Source organism: Mytilus galloprovincialis, chromosome 12 (genome assembly GCF_965363235.1).
Source record: "Mytilus galloprovincialis chromosome 12, xbMytGall1.hap1.1, whole genome shotgun sequence".
NCBI classification, from domain to species: Eukaryota; Metazoa; Mollusca; class Bivalvia; order Mytilida; family Mytilidae; genus Mytilus; species Mytilus galloprovincialis.
In genome coordinates, this window is record NC_134849.1 from 5,790,986 (window position 1) to 5,803,853 (window position 12,868).

Here is a 12,868-nt window from a genome sequence, read left to right on the forward strand (position 1 = left end):
CTACAATATGACCATACCTAACTCTATAATATGATCACACCAAACTCTACAATATGATCATACCAAACTCTACAATATGATCCTACCAAACTGTAAAATATGATCATACCAAACTCTACAATATGACCATACCTAACTCTATAATATGATCACACCAAACTCTATAATATGATCATACCAAACTCTACAATATGATCATACCAAACTCTACAATATGATCATACCAAACTCTACAATATGATCATACCAAACTCTACAATATGATCATACCAAACTCTACAATATGATCATACCAAACTCTACAATATGATCATACCAAACTCTACAATATGATCACACCAAACTCTACCATATGATCATACCAAACTCTACAATATGATCATACCAAACTCTACAATATGATCCAAACTCTACAATATGATCATACCAAACTCTACAATATGATCATACCAAACTCTACAATATGATCAAACCGAACTCTACAATATGATCATACCAAACTCTACAATATGATCATACAAAACTCTACAATATGAGCATACCAAACTCTACAATATGATCATACCAAACTCTACAACATGATCATAACAAACTCTACAATATGATCACAGCAAACTCTACAATATGATCACAGCAAACTCTACAATATGATCACAGCAAACTCTACAATATGATCATACCAAACTGTACAATATAATCATACCAAACTCTACAATATGATCATACCAAACTCTACAATATGATCATACCAAACTCTACAATATGATCACAGCAAACTCTACAATATGATCATACCAAACTCTACAATATAATCATACCAAACTCTACAATATGATCATACCAAACTCTACAATATGATCATACCAAACTCTTTTGATGTTTCAGATAATTGGATTTGTTTTAGATAATTTTATTTCATGGTGCAAATTATGATAACATGAATAAATATAAGAGGAATTAGAATGATTTCTAGTGAGACAACTTCCACAAGAAACCAAACAAAAAAGAAGACAATATCAAATAAAGGCCTTCAACAAAAAGTAAATCTCGTACTACATAGGCAGCTGTTTATGGCTCCGAAACCCTTTTCTTTTTAGTGACAAACGATGAATATTAACGTCATATATAATGAATCAAACTTTGATAAGATGATTAAAGTTGTAAATTTTACTCCTCGACAATATCATGAATATCTGTGTAAATTTTTGCAATATAAACTATCGATACATTGTGTGTTTTCATCTAGGCACTTATCACGCTTTTATCTGTACTTTGATGTTGTAAGTAATGTGTATGGTTTTTTTGTAAGGCGATGTTCCTGTTCATTTCTGATGGTGTGTTTAATTTCAGGGTCTTTTACCTTGTCTGGTGTGATTAGTTTAAATCAAACATGTGAATAAGCATTTCTCAAAAAAGATATTTTCATGTTCAAATCTTACAGAAGTAGAAACGATATAGTTTCAATAGTAAAAACTAATAAATGACAGATAAGATGTTACATCTTAAAAAAGATATGTCTTTATGAAATTCATTTAATGATGATAAAACGTATGTGTTATAGTTATTCTTGTTACTACATGCTTTGTCATACATGTATTATCCATATCGCTTACGTCATAATGATAATATAAACAGAATACAACTTTATTTAATCATTTATTGGAAGAGAATCACAATTTATATTTTCCTGATCATCATGACAGATCTTAATATTGTACTTCTCCAAAACATCCTTCCAAAAGGCCTGTTCAGGTTTGCACTATAACAATTATGATACCACCAAGGTCCTTGATTATTAGAGGCACAATGGTACATGTATCTATTATCTGAGTCATTGTCCTGATCTTTAGCACTAAACTTAGCTCCATTATAATATTTCAACCAATCCCCTGAAAGTAAATGAAACAATTGTGATTAAAATACAAAAAGCTTAATAACACAAAACACAAGGAGTGTGTAGTATGTAACTTTTGATCCCAAGTAATAATTTCGATGATATATAGAGACGACATGGACAGTGTGTAATGCAGTTAAAAACTATACGTCGACAAAGTACGTTTATGAAATGACTGCCACTGAATACTGTTCATTTTAAGACTGGGCATATTTTAAAATGTCAGAACAATGGTTGACCTGATGAGTAGCCACGTATCTGAAGAAAAAAGTACCATCTATTTCTGTTGTTAGTTAACTTTTGTTTATTTGATTTGTAACAAAAAGCTAAACGCTAAGCAAAAAATAACCAAATAACAAACAATCACGCGATTAATGAGAACGTTGCATGTCTTCTAACGAATCACAGATCTCCTTAATCTACATGTCATATACACATTGTTGAAAAGTTTTCCCGTTGGCAATGATACCAATAATGTGACATCGTCTTATACCTAATTTTACATAAACTTGATAAAACGTTAACACTTTTATAATTCTGTAGGGGATTAATTTTATCGGTTTACTTGTTGATAGAAGATATTGAATTTAATGTTATGTATAATAATGATGTATATTACCTGCGTTTCCTGAATAGTCATCGACTGTTAACCTATACTTAGAAGCAGCGTCTTCAATACTGAAACGTTTGTATACAGCATATTTAGTGTTGTTACTTTTGTCAACCATATCTATTCTCAGCTCGTATTTTCCACTGGCTGTCAGGGTATGCACGTATTTGTTTCCTGCATTTACCAAGAAAGACAGTGTTCATTAATAGGAAAAATACACAGACGATACCAATAGGACATTCAGAAATTTTTGTCTACGAAACATGATAACCAAAGACAAAACAAAAACAAACGATAAAATGACCAGGTCCAGTTAACACTTCATAGAAAAATTGATAATAACAACAACAATACTCATAAAATCAGGATAATATCGGATGGTCCGGAAAGGGAGGTAGATCCTGTTGCACTGTCATTTGAAATCGTATTCCCTTGCGTCTAACATTTTCGTCTATTAGTATAAACGAAATGACAAATGTGTTTGATTCTGTTATGTAGGCATTAGACTTCACCAAAGTAGTAAAACATCAGGCAAAAAAACCTTGCCTACCCTTAGATATTGACGTAACGTTAACTTGCCTACCCTTAGATATTGACGTAACTTGCCTACCCTTAGATATTGACGTAACTTACCTACCCTTAGATATTGACGTAACTTACCTACCCTTAGATATTGACGTAACTTGCCTACCCTTAGATATTGACGTAACGTTAACTTGCCTACCCTTATATATTGACGTAACTTGCCTACCCTTAGATATTGACGTAACTTACCTACCCTTATATATTGACGTAACTTGCCTACCCTTAGATATTGACGTAACTTGCCTACCCTTAGATATTGACGTAACTTGCCTACCCTTAGATATTGACGTAGCTTGCCTACCCTTAGATATTGACGTAACGTTTCTAAGACTCAGGAAACAACATGATTAATCTTACATTTGCAGATTTTTGTCCTGCGTCGGAATTTAATTTTGAACTTGAAGTTTGAACAATAATCCATGATCAGTAATATTTACTACCGCCATCTGAATGCCGTTTAATTTGAAACAAAAACTGGAAAAACCATGTTTGTGTAAGATATTAAAACCGTTCGCTATTACTTTTTTTCTGAAAATTTTTTTATTCTTTTTAGCAAAAATCTTTCATGAATTGGATAACTATAGGTTTCATAGAGAGTTGTTGAACTCTTTTTTTTATTGTTTTGCATTCTAATGCGATGCGAATCTTTTAGTGTTATTATATGTTCACGCCTTCTTGAAGTTATTACGTAACAAATGTAATTTTTGATCGGCAGTCACATTATTCGGCTATTATTCGATAAACTATAATACGATATAGTATTAACTTGATATTACAAGTATTTGCTTTGCAATTTGAATGTATAAAAAATGGGACGAATGATACAAGAGGGACAGTCAAAATCATAAATCGAAAATAAACTGATAACGCCATGGCTAAAAATGAAAAAAACAAACAGACACACAATAGTACACATGACACAACATAGAAAACTGAAAAATAAGCAACACGAACCCCGACAAAAAATAAGGGGTGTTCTCAGGTATAAAATGAGTCAAACCTCAACATTGTTGTGTTCTTTTAATTATTTTTCTATGAATATCTAACTTGATTGTGTTTGTTGAATATGTCTGGTATACATCCGGTTTCTCTGGAAACATATCAACATAATACCCGATATCGGTTTTTGTTTTCAAGTCGAGGAGATCATTGTTCGAGTTCCACGACGGTATGTTTTTCCTGTTTTTTTTATATATATACATACAAAATAAACCAATATTATATGTAATATACATATAAAAGCTACTACTGCATTAAAAATGACACACCCTGTATCCATTCAAGACATTTAATTTTCAACTTTAAAACGTGAGCTCGCTGAGAGTTTCAAATATCTACATTTAATAGTCGAGAGCGGATAAATATCGAATAACAGTAGATGTGGTGGCGGAAACTGTTTCTTTCATGATTTTTAGACGCTATACAGAACACCATAATCCTTATTTTTGAATGATATGCAAAAAGATGACGTCATTAGACATGGTCACTTTATTTCATGTCGTAACAATGACAATTCAGAGAAAAGATAGAAAATTGAACGTCATAATAGAATTTGAAAAATGGCAAACAGTTCTGGAAAAGTAAAAGTCGAGTAAGATTAAGAGAAACAAGTTTGAGCTTTCTAAAAAGCTGAGGACTTCTTTGCTATATTCTAATTCAATATTATATGTGTACATGTGGTTGTTGATCTAGTATTGGAAATGTGGTTCTTTTATATATTGATTGATTTACTTTAAGAATGTGCGTTATACACCTATGCTTTAAAGAAATGTTCATTTTACATGTTGAAAAAATACAAATAGACACCACTCTGCTTCTCTTGAGGTGTGTCTAGATTGGCGGAAGTTATAAAATAAAGATAATGCATTTTTGTAAAACTGTATAGGAACATTGTTTAACCAAACACATGGTGTATATTGCAGATTATTAACTAACTACACTGTTATTGTACTTAATATGATGAAAACTGCCAATGCAATATAATGTGTAAACTGGGCCAATACAGAATAACTCGGCAAATATAAATTTTTTTCTGTATTGGCCGAGTTGTTCTATATTGGCCGAGTTGACACAAGTGCAGAATTTTTGAACGTCTCTAGAGTTTACATCGAGGGACAGTCAAAATCATAAATCGAAAATAATCGGGGAAGACACGATAAACACAAACTGAAAGTAAACAGCTGTTTTGAAGACGCAGTTGTCATTTAGTTATTTTAAACATGCTGAAAATGTCAGTATGGCATACATTTCAGGCGAAAGACGGTCACATTCATTTAAAAGGTACTTTGAAAGCAGACTATAGAACTATTTTAGGTTTGGGGAACGAGTAGATTACCACAAAGTTCATTTCTTGACGACCTCATAATTTCACATCGATTTTAAATTAGTTGCTGCAGTACACATGCAATAGCAGTACCTTTCCAATTACTATTTATGTGTTGCGTCATGATTTAAGTTGTAACACTTTATAGTGACTAAAAAGGGTAGAAAAATTCATCAGATGAGAAAATGCTGAAGACAGCACGAGATCATTATGTATTGCATCTAATAAAAAGAAACAAACTGAGATTTGGATAGTTCCACTTCAAGGTAAAAATATTTATCTCTTTTGAAATGAAATTAAAAAAATATTGTAACACTGTAGTTAATTAATAAAGATATTATTACGTGTATTTCTGTATTGGCCTTGTTATTGGTCCTATGCCAGCTGTATTGGCCTTCGGCTTCGCCTCACGCCAATACAGCAAGCATCGGACCAATAACAAGGCCAATACAGAAATACTTACGTAATAATATCATAGTTACAAAGCAAACACGCATTAATAATTGGTATTTCAATACTAAATTTCAGTGTGCAATATATGCACAGTAAATCGAACATGTATAGTGACCGTTTATCAGAAGTGTAATACACATAGTTAATTTTCTTGCATTTGATGTCTTATCCTGAGACGGGAACAATCTGTAATTCTTTATCTCATTTAGGCCAACATCTATTGCTCTAGCTCAGTCGCATCAATAAGAAACCAATCGGAATTGGACTGTGGTAAGTTATTATTTTAAGATGGGGTGTATGTCGATTTAAACTAATAGCTCCGCACCGTGATGCGAAACAACACATTTATACTTAATTTCCGGCTTTTAACCATGAAAAGTAATTTAAATTGAACTTAATGGCAGTACTTCTAAAAACGTCTTTACCTAATTTCGGATATATCAGTTATCGATTTACTCATAACTGAAAAATACAATTAAGATGTTTGTCCTAGTAACTTAGTTTCGATTTCGTAAGCTTGACTTCACTCGAAAGTCCGCTTACGGTATTATGAATAGTCTTTCATGAATATATGCAATACTTCAATTATTTTTTCTTCAAAATCTGTATTTCGTTTTTTTTACAATCATATAATTCAAAAAGAAATACGGTAACAAGGCGAAACTATGAACAATTAAATGTACATACCAAACCAGAATTCGCCATTAACGTTACCGAATCCGTTTTCACATTCCAACCATTTCCGGTTAAAGTCAACTGATCCATCAAATCTTTTCTGAATAACCTAAAATAACATAAATATATACGAAATATGAAATATCATATAATAATAGGTATAAATCAATCAATTTCACTTGCTGTATGAAAACATGTTTTTTTAAAATTAATACCTAGAAACAAATTTGCATAAATAAGGTATTCACTATTGATATAATTCTTCAAATTGCAAACCGGATTTTATAATATTTTAGTGTGTACGTTTTTACTGTTTGTTTGAAGGATTAGCAAAAACATTCCTATAAGGGAAATGTTTGTAATGAAGGATGACAACCTTTTTTGTTCAAGGAGTAATTATACTACGGTTGAACTGGTAAAGACCTCGACAAACGAATTCTCTAAAATAGTCAATGTGATTTGTGTCTTGATATCAAATTTGATATGCTAAGAAATATAATATACGAGATCGTAAACAAAAATTGTTATAAAAAATTTCGAGTTTCTTGGTACAACTTGAGCAAATTTATATTTTTATACTTTCTGATTCTTAAAAATTACGTTTTCATTTTAACTACAATACTAGAAATAAAAGTATGACGTACTGTCCATCCTCCACCGTCTGTAGACATATCACAATAGGCCTGGACAGATTTTCTGCCGTCTGGGTATACGTTGTACACACCACTTTCCAGCGTCGGATAGCTGTCCTTTTTAATCTCTGTACAATCTTTGTATCTTATTTTCTCTTCATAAGAATCTGTGTATTAAATAATTGCTTGATAAATGATGTAATAATAACACAAACAAAAATATATTATGTCTCATTTTCGAATGAAAATGTAGATTAAATTTACTTACTTACATTTTACCTTATACGTATTACTATCCACTTTTTTTAGTTGTGAAGTCATTTTAATAAGAATATATGGTACGAGTGCCGATGAGACTTATGTCTTGATGGCAATATCTACACATTTATAATACACCCATATTTGTATTGTATCACTCTAACATTGTTTAAGTATGGATCCGTTCATGCAAATAATCTTTTACTCCATATGAATAATGCAATTTATCAAACATATCAAACATGTCCCAAAAATGTATGCACAATCTCGAATTTTGACCAAAAGCTTATCAAATTGGTAATATTCATTGGCAAATCCATGGAATATTTCAAATATATGGTAAATATGACGTCATTTCATCCAAAATCTATGAAGTCCATATCTGACCAATGACTTACCTTAAACATAAACAATGCAAATTATGGGAAAAACTGAGTGAAACAAGGTGGTCCCGAAGAGTAAACATTTCCTACTCCGTATTCGGCGCCTGTTGCAATTTCCTAAAGTAAGGAATGATCGAGTGGTACTCATAAGTAAAATGCAGACTTAGCTAAATGGATTGAAATTACGACAATAAGAGCATATCCATAACATATGTAAAACGGGCACTCATAATACTCAACCAAAGCGTGAAGGCGTCCACAGCATGTTCGAATAGAGAAAGTGAAAAACACTGGTACAGACTTTAGAAGTGAAATAATGCGCTGCCGGTAAATAAACATTTGCTCTTTAATATTTGTATATTCCGATGACATACTTTATATTTTATGGAAGGACCGTACCAACGATATAATTGACTCTTTTTTCCCTGCAAAATTAGGCAATTTCAAAATCTGCTATAGATTTAGAGAAAATGAATTTTGGAAAAAAACTTAGATAATGCCAAGGTATTTTTTAAATGGTAGTTTCTTATAACATGGCAAACACAAAAGATCAAACACATCAAACGAATGTCAAACAACTGTCATAGTACTGCGTGTACTGAATAGGTACAGACATTTCTTCATGTAGTAAATGATGGATTAAACCTGAATAAATAGCTGGTCAACATCTAACTTGTATGACAGACGCATACGATTCCATCATGTTGACAACAGTATGTGAACAAAACAAACACACATAAAAGGTACACATGTAAAAATAGGGGTATAGCATTCAACATTGTGTATTTACTCTTGTATACACAAAATTCAGTATGTCGTCGTAGAACAAAATACCTTGTGTTTTTCGTTCAGGTATCAATTAAGAGACCACACGCATACGCTCAATCAATTAAAAAAAACTTTATTCTAAAATAAATATATAATCAAAGACACCAGGCTTTTAATTTAAAACACCTGAAGTGCGTTTCTTTAACCAAAGACTGACCAGTGCATGGCGCTAGAAACACAAACAAATTGAAAGACCTGAAAAGACACAATTCTTTCCCTTATCTTAAAGACCTCATTATCCATTATATTTCGACAGACTTATTGTCATATTGATACTATACTATGCTTCTAATCTACAAAGCAGTCAAACAAACATAGGTATGCTTTATACTTCGACATTGTGAAAATAAAAACATAATAAAGGGGTTAAATGTTGTAAAACAGTCTTACCATTTAGCGAGTCAGTAAGATTTGTCCTCCATTCATCTAATTCCCTTTTTTGAGTTTTCCAATAAGAAGAAACCTTTGTTACTTCCTCTTTGAAATCTTGTGATAAAGTCACAAATTGAGATTTAAGGTCGCTTGCAAGATCATTTATTTTGTTATTGTTACTGTTTTGTGATTCTTGAAGCTTGGATAAATATTCTGAAATCATTGTCAACTTCAATGTTTCCTGTTTGTGTTCAATCTTACTTAACAAATCTGTTATTTCCGTATTAAAATTGGATTCACTTTTAGTCAAATTTTTGTAAACTTCAGATATTTCTAGATGTATCTTTGCTTGTTCGCCTCAAAATTATGAACAATATTCGACATCTTTTTGTCATATTCTTCCTTTGAATCGTTCAGTTTGGCATAGTAATCTTTTATCATGGATGTCTTCAATTGTTTTTGCTCATTTTTCACCATGTCCCTAACCTCCTCAGAAAATGTAGATTGGATATCATCATCAATATAAGCTTTTAATTGCTTATTCATTGACGTTATGTCAAGTTCCACTACAAGTGGGGCTTGTAGGTTATTTGATAATAATGGCATTCTCACTTGTTTGCATTCGGAATCGGACTTTGTACAGGGTTTACAATCAACAATAGTGACTGTCGTCAACAATATAATTATCAACACAAATACAATTAATTTTCCCGTCACCTTCATTGCAAATTTGTTATATCCTATCTGTGAATATCAAATTTGTGGTGTACGTCCTGATATAAACTGTTTTGCTGAAAAAGATGAAATAACTTCGCAAGAATTATCTAAATTTTCTGTCTTCGTAATGAAATACATCTACTTTACATTGATGTTTGATATAGAAACATGAAAATTAAGCTATGCTCTAATCAGACAATATATAGCCGATATTTTTGGCAGCTTTTACAGTCTTGAAGTTTAATGTGCTTTTAAAACGATGAAAGCAATTTTAACACGATCATAAAATGTAAACTACCAAAGATCGTGATGTTCTCTGACGTTAATGAGGTCTCTGCACTTAAGTCTTGTAAAAGAACTGATTTCTTTTTTAGTATGGGAAACAAGGTTTATCAATGAATCAGGCTGTCAGTTTGTGTTTGTTCTTATCAAAATCAAACAAATCGTTGTCATATGTAGTTTGTTTTGTGTTTATAGTTGTTTTCCGTTCGATTGATGTGTTTGAACTTTCGAATTTGTCATTGATAAAGAACTTTCCTTTTTAGATTTTTCTTGGAAATCGGTTATTTTTTATTTTACTTTTTTGTCATGTCGTAATAGGTTTCTTCGTTTTTGATGCCCTATGATTGCTTATAGTTTTGTCCTGTCGTCAATTTTTAAAAGGTTACTTTTCTATGCACTTGTTTCTAATAAGAGCACTTTCCAAATACCTTCGATGGTCATTTCTCATAAAAGCGAAAACTAGAAGGATCTGAAATCAATGTGTCAGACTGTCAGTGTATGCACTAGCTTGATTCTCTTCCTGGACTTGTAAATAATGAAATTATCAAGCAAACAAAAAAGCAAAAACGAAACTACTTTACATTTTTTTAAATAGCAATACAGTGTTAAAAATATTTTATTCTTGAACAACCTAATTTTAATTAAGGTGATATTCAATAGACTTGAAGAAAATTATGAATATTCGAAGGGAAATTTATGATTTGAGTTTACAAGCTAAAATTGCTATTTTTTTGGTGCGTGAAGCACTTTTAATAGAAGTTTCTTGTAGTTTACCGATTTAAACATATTGTGACATATAACGATAACAGATTTAACATCACGATCATAAAATGTTAACCATCACAAAATCATTCTTTTCAATGACTGCAGATAACGGTTTTGCACTCCTTCATTACATTCGTGGTAGTTTATCATGTTGATGTCAACACAAAAAAAAAATTATTAATGGATGTTATTAGTTTGAATTGGCTTGTAAATGACTTTCGGTATCCTTTAGCACCTTTAGATCCGTATTTTTGTTTGTTTGTTAGTACTTTGTACATTTTTATAACATTTATGTCATGAAGTTTGGAATTGATGTTTTCATTATTAGAAGACTTCCAGTGGCAAATAGCATAAGCATATTCCAGACGGAAACATATTAATAACACATTCAATTTGATAATTTGTGTCATAAATGTAGTATCAGTATTTTTACGAAAATATTTGTGCTGTCGATTTATCGGATAGACCAACAGATCTGTTATGGAATAAGTGAGAAATAAAATATTTAAACATTTAAAAACATTGTTTAAAAAAACAAAAAAAAATTCTAACGTTATACATGTTATATTGAAAGTTTTTCAACCCTCTCGACAACATAATGAATACATTCAATTTGGTGGTAATCATTTTTTCGGCAACGCATAAACATAAAGTTATTTAAAATACTATCAGCCTAATTTAATTTAAAAAAAAAACTTAAATACTTGTAAAGTTATATATTGAATAAACAAAAGATATTGACTTCACAACTAATCACTCTCAGATTTAAGTTTGAAAAAAAATATTGATGTACACACGATTAATCATAAACATGCAGACATATGTATGTTTTACGCCTAATGATTTGAATCAACGGACATTGGTGCAAAATACTGACGGGAACTAAACCAATAAATTAAGATATCTCCACGTGTTGGTAGATAAAAAGTGTTATGTGTATATACCAAATGCCTTAAAACTTAAAATCATTATCTTAAACACTGCAACTAGGAGGATTAACAAGATTAACATGGTGTCTCAAACTGGTCGTATTATAATAATAAAATATTTGTTTTGCTGTTAGATATAATTTGCTGAAAAAAGTGCTATCATCTGATAAAGAAATTTAATTAGAATATTTGAACGCTGTTGATATAAAGAATAACTAACAAACCCTCTACACCCATAATCATTGAATTTATTTAAGGCTTCAAAATGATCATGAACCAGTACTTATTTAATGCAGTTGGTGGTTCCGCTTCATATGACTAGCAAATAATGAACGAATTAAACAAAAAATGAATACATTGCTATAAATTTTCCTTTTGAATTGATATAAAAGTCATACACAACAAGTTATCAAAACATAAAATGCAGTAGGAGGAGAGCTTTAAACTAAGTCTTAACAATACTTTATCCTCAGACAATCTAATTTAAATTAAGATAATATTCCATAGATTTGAGCAAAATTATTAATCTAGGGGGAAATTCAGGATTTATGTTATGAGTAATTCAAAAGCAACTCTATTTATTTCATGTTTACTTTTTTGTCACTTTAGAAGTTTCTTTTAGTGCGAGTTTTACTGTTGGAACAGATGATGAGATATAACGATAAATGATATTTCAACACACTCATAAAATGTAAAACATCACAAGATCGTGATTTTCAATAATATCAGACTACAGGTGCCGTCTGCGCAATTACTGCGTTTATTGCGTGTTATTTTATGTTAGAAAACAAGGTTTATGTAAAAGTATGAATTTGTTTTTAACTGACTTTCGGTATCATTATGTACTATTAGATCCGTAAACTTTTGTTGTGTTGGTATTTTTGTCCGTTTTTAATACGTTTTGATACATTTATATAGAATAACAGAACTTAACTTAACCTGTAAGATTTTGTTCTGTTTTCTATAAATATGTAAAACGTAAAATATATAAAGTTCAAATAATAATCTGTAGATTATGAGACTGTCAGTGAAATTATCCGATGTAATTCTAATATCTAATCATGGTTTGCGTCCTGTGTATGTCCTGAAGTTTTAAATTTGTATATTCATAATAAGTAGACGTCCAGTGACAAATAGATATATATTATATGCATATTTCAGA

The 12,868-nt window shown here is 31.0% G+C and overlaps 1 protein-coding gene across 1 annotated transcript; it reads right to left on the bottom strand.

Annotated features, from left to right (window-relative positions):
• Positions 1-2,436: 2,436 nt before the first annotated feature.
• LOC143055608 (fibrinogen-like protein 1) lies at positions 2,437-7,430 on the bottom strand. The gene is made up of 3 exons (XM_076228771.1): positions 7,185-7,430; positions 6,553-6,649; positions 2,437-2,678 (listed from the first exon to the last, which is right to left on the bottom strand). Exons 1-3 carry the CDS (start codon positions 7,209-7,211, stop codon positions 2,488-2,490), a joined length of 315 nt encoding a protein of 104 aa, XP_076084886.1. The 5' UTR covers positions 7,212-7,430; the 3' UTR covers positions 2,437-2,487.
• Between the last annotated feature and the right edge of the window lie 5,438 nt (positions 7,431-12,868).

What these genes read in the sequence shown, in the direction of transcription:
- LOC143055608 (XM_076228771.1), bottom strand. Translation starts at nt 7,211, where the DNA reads ATGTCTACAGACGGTGGAGGATGGACA. An exon ending in CAGACGGTGGAGGATGGACA is followed by an intron (nt 6,650 to 7,184) that starts GTACGTCATACT and finishes ATGTTATTTTAG; the next exon opens with GTTATTCAGAAAAGATTTGA. An exon ending in TAATGGCGAATTCTGGTTTG is followed by an intron (nt 2,679 to 6,552) that starts GTATGTACATTT and finishes TGGTAAATGCAG; the next exon opens with GAAACAAATACGTGCATACC.